The 15213-nt window shown below is 33.1% G+C and overlaps 1 protein-coding gene across 1 annotated transcript; it reads right to left on the bottom strand.

Moving 5' to 3' along the window:
- Positions 1–2384: 2384 nt before the first annotated feature.
- LOC113771090 (putative disease resistance protein RGA1) lies at positions 2385–3872 on the bottom strand. Its single transcript, XM_027315712.1, has one exon. It carries the CDS (start codon positions 3870–3872, stop codon positions 2385–2387), a length of 1488 nt encoding a protein of 495 aa, XP_027171513.1.
- Positions 3873–15213: the final 11341 nt, after the last annotated feature.

Here is a 15213-nt window from a genome sequence, read left to right as displayed (position 1 = left end):
AAAAAATAAAACATATGAATTTTATATTTTTCTAATTTCCATGTCTGTTTAACAAAAATATTAGTATTTTCTATATTGCTTATCAGTTTAGTAAAGATAGAGGAAAGGATAACTTTAGCTCTTCTTTCAATTGTTGGTGACTTTTTTAAGCCAGGGCTTTTTCCCTCGTTTTGTGATCTTTCTCTATTGCACTTCCATTGTGGCCTTTTAATTTAATGTATCGTTTAACAGATTTTGTCATAGTACTTATACCATTTTGATACTGTCAATATTGTACCTATGTTAGAACGAATGATGTATCTTTTCATTGATTTTGTCATTAGTATTTGCATTATTTTATTATTGGCTAATTAATTACAATAATTTAGCAATTATTGGTTGTACTTGTTAAGTTTTTAATGTAGTTTATAAGTCAAAATGTATGATACAATAGTCTAATTAAGTTGAAATGCTTCTTTAATATTTTCAGCAGTGAATGAGTATTATTGTACATAATTTTCAATACAGAAAATACGAGGGATGATAACAAAATTCATGGGTGGATCTGGCTGTGCCTTACTTGACTAGCATTAAGAGGAGAAAACACAGGCTAACAATAGAAAGAAGGATACATCTGGCAGTGAATGCCATATAGATATCTTCAAAACCCAATTTAACTAGTAAGAATATTAGTCTGGTTTGGAATCTCAAATCCTCTTCCTTCTCGTTGTAAGGTTTGGAATCTGCTTTTGAATCACACTTGTCAACAGTGGATATAGTTTTTTTTTTTTTTTTTTTTACTATTAGCACCAAATCTTTTACGCTAAATGTTATTACCACCGTAAACATTTCCCTGGGAAAGGAAAATAGTTAATCATTAATTTGTCAACATGTTAATAACATGGATATCATATGTAGTCTGTGTTAAAAGATGGCTGATAAAGTAATGTACAAATAAGCAGAATGTACAAATTTTTTTCTTTATTAAATCTGGACAAACTTCATACAACAAGACAATAATAATTTGAAGAAATAAACACAATATACAAACTTCTTTTATAAAAAAATTTGCACAAACTTCATACAACAGGAGAATAATAATTTTAACAAATAAAGGCTGGTCGTGCTACCACTTGAAATCAATTTGGAAACTACTAAGGTTACAAATGCTTTAAATGAATGATTCTAAACAAAGCATGTACATGTAGCTTTTCAACCTTATTCACAGTTATTTGAAATTTTACATGCACCTAACTAAAAAGTTGGCATAGAGATTGGTCCCCCTAAAGTCTTCTTCAATAGCTTCAATTTGCACCATCATTGAATATTAACTGGGAAAGCAAGGGCAAAAGCAAACCAAAAAAGGGATTAAAAAGACAAGATACAAGTAGAATTCCGAACTAAAGAGTCTGCAGTTAGGTAATGTTAGAAATTTAGTGCTATATTTACCAGTGAATAACTTGCCTCTTGATAAAAAAAAAACCCCACTCTAACCAATTAATGAATATTTCTACTTGATTTGTAGAAAAATTATTTATTTTTCCTTTGAAGCAAAAGAAAGTTATGGATACTAATTTACTGAATTCTCAAAGTATGCAAAGTTTTGCATTTGCAAAAGCCATTTTTATCTTGTATGCATAACATTACATTAAAAGTTGTGCATTTCAAATCATATCCAATAAACAAGCAATTCTCTCAGGCACCTCATCAATTCATATTTCCATTATATATATGTCTCAGTTAATGCTTGATTCATTATTAAGGACATATTATTCTTTAAGGTAGATTTTAATTTGTTGTAATTCTTTAAGTAGTAGTTATTTGATTTATAAGATGATACATATAGGGAAAGGTGTAAATAACCGTAACTGAGCATATTAATATTAAGATATTTGAACTCAGAGTAATTATCCCGCAATTTGTTTCAACTCTCGATTTTTAAGCTGTTGAAAGATGATATCTTTCCAAGAATGCGATGTGGTAGAGTCTTAAGCTCACGACAGTACCGAATATGCAGCTCCTCCAGGCGTGGCATGATAGAGACAGCAATTTTATCATCTTCTTCACTTAAGTCCTCCCAATTTTTCCAATTTGGGAGGTAATCAAAATGTAATTTTCTCAAATTCGCAAATGTTACTGCTTTGGTCGAGGATGATGACTTGGAGTTTGACAATATATCAAAAGAATCACGACTATCCTCATGTTATGCTTTTGTGATTCTAAAGAATTTCTTACCCAAATCTTCTAGCTTTTCCATTCTCTTGAGCCTAAGATCTTCTAGGGATGACAACTTCCACAAAGTAGGCAAGGATGAGATATTAAAAGCTCTAAAAATAATGAGCTTTGTCAAGTTATTAGTGAGAGACATTGTTACAAGCCAACTTGGTAATTGGGTTCCTGGATATTTAAACTAGCGCAAGCCATTGCAAGTTTGGAGGTGGTTCCATGGTTTCAATCCAACTTGAAGTTTCTATAAAGTGGGTCTCATAGCTAAACCGCAATAACATTTCATACATGTAGATTTTCTTTCCAAGCTCCACACTTCCAAAATCTCCATCTCCACGAATATTGATATCCAATCTTTCAAGCTGGTTTAGGTATTTCAGACTTGCCAAATCATCAGACTTGCTCTTGGCAATGAAATTAGTCAAACTACAAAGTGAAGTCAGCTTCCCAAGTCCTTGAGGCATTTGAAGTAATCCAGAGGCGCCGTGATTGAAAAGGTGCCTCAAGTGTACAAGGCCTTCAATCCTTTGAGGGAGGCACAAAAGCTTTCCACAATGACTGATATCAAAAGTTTCCAGATAATATAGATCACATGTAGTTTCTGGCATTGCTTCGAAAGGATTATGACTCAAGTCCAAGTGCCGAAGGTGAATCAAACTACCAATCTCAATTGGGACTTCACGTAGCTGACAATTACGTAAAGTTAGAGTCCTCACACAATTCAAACTGCAAAATAGATCCAGGGGAACTACTCTTCCATGTGAAAAAGTGAAAAAGCTCCTGAGCCTTCCAAAATCAAGGACTAGAGAACTTAACGCCTCCCCCGTGTCTAGCCATGTTAGATGACGATTTCTTTCAATAGATGAATTTCTTCTTGTGCCTTGTTCACAATCAATTCCATCAAGTACATGACATTCATTCTTTGTGAGAAATTGTGCAAAATCATGCACTATGTCATGCATCTTGCACTTCATATGTTCATGAACCGAAAGGTATTCGTCAACTTTTTGTAATTCTTGAAAAAAGCAACGCATTGCCAAATTATTGAAGTAATCAAGACCTATTAGCTCCAAGTGCTCACCTCCTCGGTTTGGGCAAACATAACCTTGTGCTATCCACAGTCTAATAAGTTCTTCTACATTTATATCATGATCTTTGGGAAAGACATCACAATAGGAGAAGCAACGTTTCAACTCTGGGGACAACTCATTATAGCTTAAAAACAAATGAGGGAAAAGGTCCACAGCTGCTTCCTCCAATTGCCATATCTCACTATCCAAAACTTTCTGCCATTGTTGTACCATATCTTTAAACTGTAATAGGCTTCCCATTGTCTTTGCAGCAAGTGGCAAGCCCTTGCATTTTTTTGCAATTTTTTGTCCAATGCTTTCCACTTTCTTACACCACTCCTCTGATCTTCCAGCAAATTCTATCCTTTGCATTATTAGCCAACAATCAAAGTTAGACATTAGGCCTAGGGCATGAGTATGCGTCGTTCCCAATACTCTGGCCACTCTTTGACTCCTGGTTGTTACCAAGATTACACTTTCAGGAGCCCCATCCTTAAGAGAATCTTTGAAAGGTTTCCACTTTGAATCTTCCTCTGTCCAGACATCATCTAGGACAAGAAGGAATCTCTTATCGAAAAAGGTTTCTTTTATAAGCATGGTTCAAAGTTACGGTTGCAGTTGCGGTCACGACCCGGATCGTTCCACATCGGTTTCGGCATATCGGTCGTGGTCTCGGCGAGACGCGAATTTTTGAAATATTTAATATTCTAAAAATTGTAAAAAATATGATAAACAAAGATAATTAAAAAATTAGTAAAAATAATAAAAATTCAAGTTGACTCGGGATGACTCGGAGTGATTCGGCCGTTTCAACCCTTCACGGTGACGTCTCGGTAAGTCAATTATCTCAGAATCGTATCGTTTTGATATCGTGTCAGGAGGGCTCGAGACGGTGACGATTCGACCGAATCTTTGAACCATGTTTATAAGTCGGATGAATGAATCCAACTCTGACATGTCACGAGAACTCCTTCCAGCACTCTCAAGGATAGCTTTTGCGATCCTTTTCTGGTCAAAAGGATTTGATACGCAAATCCAATTTCTAAGTTCATTGTGGTTCTTCACTTTATCATTGTTGAAGAGTAGTTGGGAAAGTGTTGTCTTTCCACTACTCCCAGCCCCTACAATAAAGATAACTTGAACCCCATCTCTTCCTTGACTACTACTCTTAGACAAAACTTGGTCAAGTGATGCATCCTCATCAGACCCGACCATAGACCTCTAATTCGTTTATCATTGAGGTAGTCATAATTCGCTGAAAATCTTGAGAATCAGGAATCCCCTCACTTGAAATAAACTTGAATTGATCTGCCTCTTTCAAAGTCAATTCTAGCTGTTCGTTTATTTTCTTCATTTTCAAAGCAATATCACTACGCACAGGAAATTGTTTGAGACAAGAACGAAGAGGTAGGATAAAGGAACGAACCTTGTTCCGTAGTGTTGGCTGCATTCTGGCATTCTGATGAGTTCCCTTATTTTTTGGTTCCTGAATCTTGAAGTTCCATTCGTCCAACACATCATCCATCTCATATGTTATGTCTTCAAGCTTTTCAAGCCAAATGCCAACATGTTTCTCCTTTAGCCTTCTTCTCTCTGCATCATGCAAAAGTTTTTCAATTGTTTCCAGCTTAGAGGAGATGTTTCTCACCTCGTCATCAACCACCATCACCAGGTTAACTTTCTCCCTGAGGTGCTTCACGACAACATCTCCCAACTGACCTATTATCTTTGGAACAAACAATTCAGCCATTGATTTTGCTTTTCGTGTACAAGGAGTATTGGAAATAAAATGTTGCAAGGATGAAATACGATATGATTTGGAAAGGATATTTAACTTCGGACAACCCGATTGGTTACTTAGGACTACTACTTCTAAGTTGCTACTTGGTTTCTTGCTACGCCAACATCCTTGTCTTGAGCTTTATAAAACAAAACAGGCGGTGGCTTCACTTCTAGAAATCTCCATGGCAGAGAAGTATGGTTTTGAATTAAGAAAAGGATGAATTTTTAGTACTAACAATTTTATGTGGTATGTTTGTAACAAGGTACGCCTTGTATATCAATTAAAGTCAATGGTAGGTAGAAAAGCTGTATCTTCCTCTAAAATGTCCTATTTGACAAATTAAGGAGCTAAAAACAAAATGATGTAGATTAAATAATCGTAAGGTTGCTTTCGATGATATAAAAAGGCACGCTTCGGCATATTTGAAATTCTTGAGGAAGCTGCTCTGAACTTACAGAGAAAGCCAATTACTAATACACCATTTTTTAGAGATGGAAATATGCAAGTGGTGGAGTTTAGTAAGACTTTACTGTTGTAGTTGTGGGTTCCAGGCTTCAAAATAATGCAACATTGATGATTCAAGAATATATAAGATTGATTGGCGAGAAAATCTTTTATGCAACTGTAGGACAAGAAGACAATGAGGTGCAGCCAGCTTAATATATGCAACACTCGTATTTTAGTGCACATTAGGATTGAGAGGTGAAACTAATGGTATGCTGTCTGGGCTCTTTCCAATATAATTATGGTTACTTGTTAGTTTGCACAAACATAATTGGAATGAAAAAAGTGTATATTAAACAAGAGCAGCAAACAGATAATTAAATACTTATGGGAGCTGCCCGAAACTTACAACAGCAGCCAACTGCTACAAAAAATAGAGTAAGGTTACGTTTGATAAAACTGAATCTGAATTCTGAATTCTAAATACTGAAACAATTAATTTATTCAATTTTAAACATTGAAAAAAAATACATGAATGTCTGAATTTTAATGCTAAAGCTATTTATACTATTTGATAAACATTTATAACTGAATGCTTAATAAGTTAAATTTGACAATTTTGCCCTTATATCTTTTCATCCAAAAAAGAAATAGAGTATATGATTTAATTAGTTTAAAATTGTTAGGTATGAAAATACAATATATATTTTTAAATCAAATTAATATAAAAGATGAAATATATTATATGAGGAGTATGGAGAAGATGTGAAAGTAATTAAAAGAGAGAAAAGAGAAATAGAAAACCGTTAGTTAGAGAATATCAGATTATTTAATAAAATAAGAATTTTGAACATAATTAACAAACAATGGTAGATTTGTTTGATAAGATAAAGTAGTTGAAATAATTCTATTGATTCTTATCAAAATTAAGCATTAATTAGGATTCTTGTACTGAAAAAAATACACACAAGTTCAGCACTGCCTAACAAATTCAGTAAATAAATTTTCATTTATCAAACATTCAAAACATGTGAATATCTGAAAAAATTCAGTTTCAACACCTTTTCATGTTATCAAACAGAACCTAAGATAAAGATAAAATTGATCTGCAACTTGGTGGAGTTGGGAAGACTTTGCTCTTGCGCTTATGCGTCCTCTTCCCTGAAGGAGAAAAAAACCAGATATGAGAATAAAACCCGAAGGAGGACTCTAATAGCATTACAGACACGGAAAATTGCATAAACGTAGACAACTTTGTCAATCATGCATTACTATTCATGGCTTGAGCTTTTAAGGATTCGTGCGAGTGTCTATGAAATATTACTTCTATGGTGGAAGTACCTAAAAGGGAAATAGTGAGATAAAATCATAAAAATTGAAGGCTGCCCATTATCAACCAGGAGTCAGAATAATGGTCCATTGATTTGTAATATGAGCATTCCGAACAAAGAATAACGTGAGGGATTAATTGGTGTTTCATCGATCGTTACAAGGTACACCTTATTGATAAAAAGTGAATGGTAAATAAAAAGCTGCATCACCCTCGAAAATGTCCCTTTTGACGAATCAAGGAGCTAAAGACAAAACAAGGGACGTTAAATTAATCATATTGTTGCTATTGATACTTGATAGAAAGGCACAGCCAGCTTATTTTAAATACTTGAGGAAGCTGCTTGAAACTTTCAAGGAAGTCTAGTACACGATAATGCACCATTTTTGAGAGATGAATATCTGCATGTGGCGCACTACCTATTTTGACCAATACAAACTTAATCCTATCTAGCAAAAAACAAAAATTGAAAGGAAATAACACATGTAGACCAAGACCTATAAGCATTTGTATCAATGATCTTGATGTCCATATAGCAGAAGCATGCTGTTGAAAACTCAGAAACCAATTCGTTACAAACACATAATACCACTTCTTTGGAAAAACGTGGCGCTGCCTTGACTATGTGAATTTTACATAGAACAGTTCACTTTCTGGTCATCAAATTAAACCAACCAGCAAATTTCAATAGCACGCAAACATTTCCCACATGCATAAACTTCAAATCAATTTTACCTTTTCAAAATTTAAAGACATGAGGATTGGTGAACCTGTGCCTACTGGGCAGTGGCCAGACAAGCCTTATTAAATATTTAATAATTTTTTTGCTTTTTTGTTCTTTGTTTTTTTCTTCTAAAGAGGATCGGGATTTTAGCCATCCTTCGGTGACACAAATTTGAGATCCAGATGACAAGTAAAGCGTCTTAACAATTAAGTTGCATTTCATTGTTATACGAAGTATTTATACATATGATAAAGAAATACAGTTTCATTACTAAGACATTTCAGTAGTGATAGATAGGTTTTAGATTTGACCTATCAAGAGTATTGCTAGAGTCCCACTTACGATCCTCTTTAAAGAAAAAGGAAAGATGTTTTTGTATAAGCTTTGAAATTTTTAACTATTTATTTAATTTAGGTACATTAAAAAAGAGTAATTTTGACTTGTTCCTCTGTTGAAGTAAGAATTCTTGCTCTAGCATCACACGTTCAGCAAATATTGGGTCCTTTATTACTCTATTCCAATTGCTTATGTTATTCGTTGCATTTGTTTATTTTGGACAGAAAGATTTTTGTATGATAGAAAAATAAATAATCAATAAGTTGAGCTATTTGATGGTGCGAAAAAAATGCTTGACTTTGATGCACTCCCAATTCCGGAATATATTTTTTCTCGATGAAGTTTAATAAATGATGCTCATATTCCAGTTCTTTGGAATCAGAAATCATTAGCTAAAAACTTACAAACAAGAATAAATTCAAATGAAATGTTGCGTTATTTATTTATTTTTTTGGGCATCAGTTCCATGAATCTTTTTGATCTTTGCAATTGAAGTAAGTGAAAATATTCAGAACAAGCGACAAGAGTGAGACTTGTAGGAGGCATCTTATTATATATATATATATATATATATATATATATATATATATGCTTAGAATCAGGATTCTGAATTTGACCAAAAAAGGTCGCTTATGTGAGCTACAACTTCATAAAAGGTGCAAACATATCTCTAAATTGATTTATTACAAAGTCCAAGAAATCCTTAAATATAGATTGATTATGTCCAAAAAACGATTTTGACAAAATTTTTAGATTATTCTCTGCTATTAGGCGTTGTTTCATTTTGGTGCCTAATTTGGGGTCCGTTTGGTTGGACTGAAAATATTTTCTATAGAAGTCATTTTCCCGGAAAATCACTTCATTCCCCATAATTTTCCAGTGTTTGGTTATTTAGTGAAAATATTTTTCAAATTCCCTTTTTCATCATTTTCCGGTGTTTGGTTTGTCAGTAAAATATTTTCTGATGTGTTTGTTGATATGTTGCAAATGTTTTCTACTTTCAAAATATTCATTTTATTACAAGTTATTTTTAGTTTCTATCTATTATAATCATATTATCATTTTTATAAAATATTTATTCATATTACACCATGTATTCTTAAATGGAATTATTAATGATACTAATTAATTGACTTTTTATCTTCCTTTTAAAAAAACATTAAGGGGAGAAGAGTCTCTTTTATGAAAATTTGAAAGTTGAATTGATGATCACTACCGGGATCCATCTATGAAAATTTAATATAATTATTAATTGATTGCATGCATATAATCGTTAATTAAGTGAACTGTGGCAACTAAAGGTAGTAAATTAAAGGTACATGATACCAGAAGTCGCTGCCACTATGTAGTTAGTACCTCATGAAAACTAATCAAAGTTGACCGAACTCAAAGTAATACTACTCTGTTTTCTTGATATTGGGAAACCAGAGTTCTTAACTCTTCAAAATATTGTTCAAGTTTGGCATTGTTAGGGACCAAGAAAAGATAATTATAGATGTTTTGATATCCCACAAAGAGAGACAGAGAGAGAGAGGGGGGGGGGAAGCTGGGTGGTGGAGTGGGTCTTCAATTGTCTCAATGGGAGGTGGAGTGAGGCCGTGATTTTCCATCTTTCGGTGAAAGCTGTGTTGTGAAAGGAAAATAACTTCAGAATGATAGATAAGGAAGTTATTTTCCTTCTTTCGGTGTAAGTTCTTTTCCATCGGAAATCATTTTCCCAAATCAATTGGCAACCAAACAACGGAAAATGTGGAAAATATTTTCCGAAAAACATTTTCCGCCCAAACAAACAGACCCTTGGTGTTGCTATTTCTCCATTCTTATGCTGATATGGATGAAAGGGCAACAAAAGTCCAAATTAAGTAAGAACTTCATCTGCATTAATGAGCGGAAAAATGCAATAAATAGTCATAGTAGTATTTTCATATTTTATTGTATATATATCTATTTTTAAAAACTTATTTAAGTTGAACCAATTTTGTAACTCAATTGGCTAGGTGGTCAATCACCCTCAAAGCACTCCCTTTGCTAAGGCCGTGAATTTGAATCCAAGTCTTGGCAAGTACATTCTATTCTTATCATAAAAAATGATTAACCTTGAATCAAAAATTATCTTGCCATATTTGTGTGATTATTATGAAAATAATGCCACTTTTGTTAATTAGCTACGCCACGTAATAAAGGAAATGAATTGACAGGAAAACTGGCTTTTCATAAAGAACATGTACAAGATGTCTCTCCCCATAGTTGCACTGGCAGGAAATTTGGCAAGCCCTCAGACTTAAAATGGTGTATTGGACTAAATCCCACTAATATCATAAGCAAGATGCATAAACTGGACACCCAAATGAGGTGGTCCAATTACAGTATTAACTGTTGGAAATGTTATAATCAAATATTAATATAAAAGCTGAGTCATTGTCTAGAATTTATTTGCTCATGATTGATATTTTTGGTGGTCTTAATCCTTTGCTCTAATTCTGGTATGCAGCATTTTCTGACAGAAAATTAACCTTAATTTATCTAAATTTTGAAAAAAAAATTAAAATAATTCATTCCCTCTTTCAAAACGTATTATGAGAATTGATTTACTAAGGTGCCCTCTGTGACGGAGATGAGACAAAAGTGCCAAGAAATCAAATATGAAAAAAAATTTTAAAAAAAATGAAGCTTCAAGTCTTTCTAGTTGTTCTAGGGAAAAAACAGCCGAGAAGATCTGCACTAAAAAGCTAGTCCTTAACCATTTATTAGCTTAATGGGTGAAAGTAAGACAGAATAATCCAACTAAAATTGCAGATTATAATTAAGTTTGAGTGGAGTGCATCAATGGTCATGAGACCATTTCAAACTTTCTTTAACATGTTCAAAGAGAAAACGAAAGTGTTTAATATGTAGTATTGAATATTTTGGTAAATTGAAGAAATTTGTAAAACAAATTAAACAGGATGAAAAATGATAAACAGAAAAAGAAGTAGAAGTTCATCATATCCTCTCACAAACTTATTCCCACATCCTCTCTGCCTTCTTCAACTCTTATTTATATCTTTCCAAATACAATACGAATAGGTTTCTTGAAGTGAAAGAAAATCGAGTTGGCTTCGAAATTCGATGAAGACCGGTGCAATAACCAGTGACAAGACCGGCGCCAATCATTGGCTTGCATAACTCATGTTCCTACTCCAGATGGTGTCCGGTGCCATGTCCGGCAGAATGACCGACACCTGACATTGGTCTAATTTCTCCTTTTGTCGCATTTTCAATTTGTTTCCTACTCAATGACTTGCTTTTCTTACAAAAATTGATATATATATATATATATATATATATATACCGACATTAGGCAGTTTCCACTCAAATTAAGCGTGAATACAATGATCAGTTGCCAATTTACACATATAAAAGCATGAGAATTTATACCCTATCAAAATTATATTATAGTAGTGTGTGGCAATTCAATTGCTCGTAGTACTCCATGCTTATGAGTTCATGATTTTATGGTATTTCTCTTTCTACCAGTCATCGCCATCAAATTTATAAACTTTAATTATCTTCTTTAAGGTCATATTTCATTAAGTAAATATACATTTTAATTATAATACCAAATTCTATCTTCTTGGTAGAGTTATCCTCGCTATTCAATGTGAATTTTTTGCATGGTTGGCCTAATCTTGGCCATCAAAAGCCATTAAAATCTCTGACAACCATCCCTACTGTCATCCTTGTGTGATCCTCTTAGGAATCTCTTCCTATTTGTCAGTACTTATTTCAAATTGAAAAGAAGAATCTGATATTTGATTTCGATTTCTTGTTGCTTTATTTGTTTAGAATAATTGATTACAATAACTCAAGTTGATTTAGAATCCCTATTTGATTTGATGAGGCGCTCATGGTATCATTATGAATATACAAACCAGAACCATGAAAGCCTAAAAATAGACGCCCTCGATGCAAGCGGCTGGTATCCAGCCCCCTATTCGATAGTAACGCTTTTCAATCAACTGAGCGTAGCTGGTAAAATAACTTCTTGACAAAAACACCTGCTAGTCAAACAAACTTCAAAATAAGATAAGAAAAGAACGAATTTCTCAAAACCAAATTGAAAGTACCCTTTTCTACCGACGAGAGAATCTCTGTCTTTGGTTCTCGTCCACCCGCTCATAGCCCGACGAGAGAATCAACTAGGGTTTTTTGCACGTATTTGATGGATGGCCCTTCTTCAGAGATTCCAATGATTTTTGTGTTTTTTTTTTTGGCCAGAGATTCCAATGATTGACAGGGAGAAGCTTGCAACTAGCCATATAGAATACAAAATTCAAATGGCAAAACTTCATTATGCATGTGCAGAGTGAGGCTTGCGTCCTTTTCTTAATTTTTAAAGTCACAAACGTTCAATCTCAAAAAAAAAAAAAAAAAAAAAAAAAAAAAAGCTTCTCCATCGAGTTAGTTGTGGTTGCAACTTACAAGTTGAATTGGCTGCATATTCAAAGAGTCAATAATAGAGGTAGACCTTTAGTATTACAGCAACAGCCAAAAAAAAAAAGGGCAAATTTCACTTTACTCCCTGTGGTTTAGCATTTTTTACATAACCCCCTATAGTTTCAAAAGCTATATATAACCCCCTCATGGTTTGGATTAAAGTGTTAAAGTAACGGGAATGATCATTCGTAACGTAGTCACCTAAAATGTCAAAAATACCCTTATGTAAAGTTGAAAATTATTTATTAACCAAGGGGGGTTATGTGTATATTTTGAAAATCATAAGGGGGTTATATGGTAAAATATTAAACTATAAGGGGTTTATATGGTAAAGTATTAAATCATAAGGGGATTAGTGTGTCATGTATTTATAAGGGTAATTTCAACATTTTTAGAAGTTTCGTTACGAATGACTATTTCCGTCACTTTGACATTTTAATCCAAACTATGAGGGGGTTATGTATAACTTTTAAAATCATAGGGGGGTTATGTAAAAAAAAATGCTAAATCACAGGGGGGTAAAATATAATTTGTCCAAAGAAAAGGGGAATTATGAGAGGTCGAATTGGAATCGGAGACATTATCAAGCAAGTGATAGAGTATCATCAGTCATTAAATCCCACATTAAAAAGATTGAATTGGTTCGAGAAAGACAAAACTTAATGTGGTTCACTTTTTGTAGAGAATTTGCTAGCGCTAGTTTCTCCATTAATGATTGGACTAAAATGAGATGATTTTAAGAGTTTAAGAAGCAATATTTTCCAAAGTTAATGCTTCTTACTCTAGTCCATTTACGCATCTAGTTGTAGACAACAAAATTTCTTTGCGGTCATAGAATTAAACAACAAAACGATAGGGGGTTTGTGATTGATATCTAATGGAAACTGAGGTGGCCAAAAATGACCTTGACAGCAAAAATCGGTCCTCTGCTGGAGCTTGTAAAAGAAAATGGATCACAATACAAGACATTATTAGGATTGGTAGAGTTTTTCAGACTCATTCCAAGCTCCAAACTTGATGGCCAAAGCCCACTGGATTGCGTGAGAATAAACAACTGAAAGAATTAGTTGAAGATTCTGTTTCACTTGCAATATTATTGTCATTTTTATATTCATGACAATAAAAAAATGTATCATCAGGGCCATTAGATCGTGTAAATTCCAATAAAATATTAAAATCTAGTTGAAGATTCTGTTGTCAACAGCTAAGAAGGAATCTTAAAGAGCTTAGACCTGTAGACAATCAATTAATTAACCGCCAACAGAAGCTCCATGTATAAGTTAGCCCCGTTTGATAGTCTTAGTTAATCATTTTATAGTTAATTAATTTGACAACCAACAAATGACAACCCAATCCTTCTAACAATTTACATAAAAATAAAAAGGGCAAATTACACTTTACCCCCATGTGATTTAGTACTTTATTAAATAACCCCTCTATGGTTTCAAAAACTATACATAACTCCTTCATGGTTTGGATTAAAATATCAAAATGACGAAATTTGCAATCCAAAACGGAGTCAACTAAAATATTAAAAACATCCTATGTAAAGTTAAAAATTATTTATTAACCATAAGGGGGTTATGTATATATATTGAAAATCATAAGGGGGTTATATGGTAAAGTACTAAATCATAAGGGATTTATATGATAAAATATAAAACTATACAAGGTTAAAGTGTCATACATATTATATTTATATATTTTGGTCATTTAAACCATTTTAGTTTTTAAACAAGGGTAATTTCGACATTTTCATAAGTTTCGTTACGAATGATTATTTCCATCATTTTGACACTTTAATCCAAACTATGAGAGGGTTATATATAGATTTTAAAACTAGATGGAGGTTATGTGAAAATTAACTATACTACAAGGGGTAAAGTGTAATTTGTCCAAATAAAAACGTGAAGCACTCTTTGACAATTAATAAGCTTAATATTACCTTATATTTAGAATATTTTGTTAAATGCATTTATTATTTTTGCTTCACACCTCATCATTATTATTCTTTTTTAAGTCTAATTCCTTGTATTTAAAATAAAAAAAAAAAACTTCAAGTACTGCAAATGTTCATGGATAAGTCGTATCGTACTCTATCAACTATTCTCGGTAGTTTACTTAATAAGCGAAACGGACGACTATGAATTGAAATAAGGGCGTCCATGCTGGATTATTGGAGTCATATGTTGCTACGGGAGCTTCTTCTTTTGGTTTGGATATGAAAACTAGAAATGAAATCACATGACAATACGTTAATTCTTACATCTCTTGAACAATTTGTGAAAATTTGATGAACATATAATTCAAATATCCAGCCTATTGCTTGATGAAATGTCAACCAATAAGTCTTCAAGATTTGCAGTAGAGAAGGATTAGTTCCCTCTAAATATTTTTAGAAAAAACTACAATTGTCATGCATGCCGCAAAAGGGTCCAAATAAGACGTTCAACACAAATTGTCAAGTGTTCGTATTTTTTTCTAAAGAAAATAATTTTATTTATTTGCCCTTTGTCCTAACAAAAGATGTGGGACAACATATTATTTTAGGCACTCCATTCCTTGGCATGTTGCATCCATACATTTATGATGGTAAAACTATTTCAAAAGTAAATTCAAATCTTGCGTTCAAATTTGCCACTTCTCCTCCAGTTAGAGATTTGAATTCTATGAAACATGAATGTCTCCAGAAAACTACGAGATTGAAAGAACTACAAGTCAATTTTTTACAACAAGAAATTCAATTTATGCGAATTAATGAACAATTAGAAAATCCTACGACTCAAGAAAAAAAAAACAAAAAGTCTCAACAAATCATTACTCAAATTTGTAGTGATCTACCTAA

Source organism: Coffea eugenioides, chromosome 5, assembly GCF_003713205.1.
Source record: "Coffea eugenioides isolate CCC68of chromosome 5, Ceug_1.0, whole genome shotgun sequence".
NCBI lineage: Eukaryota > Viridiplantae > Streptophyta > Magnoliopsida > Gentianales > Rubiaceae > Coffea > Coffea eugenioides.
This window is presented reverse-complemented; position numbering and strand designations above follow the sequence as displayed.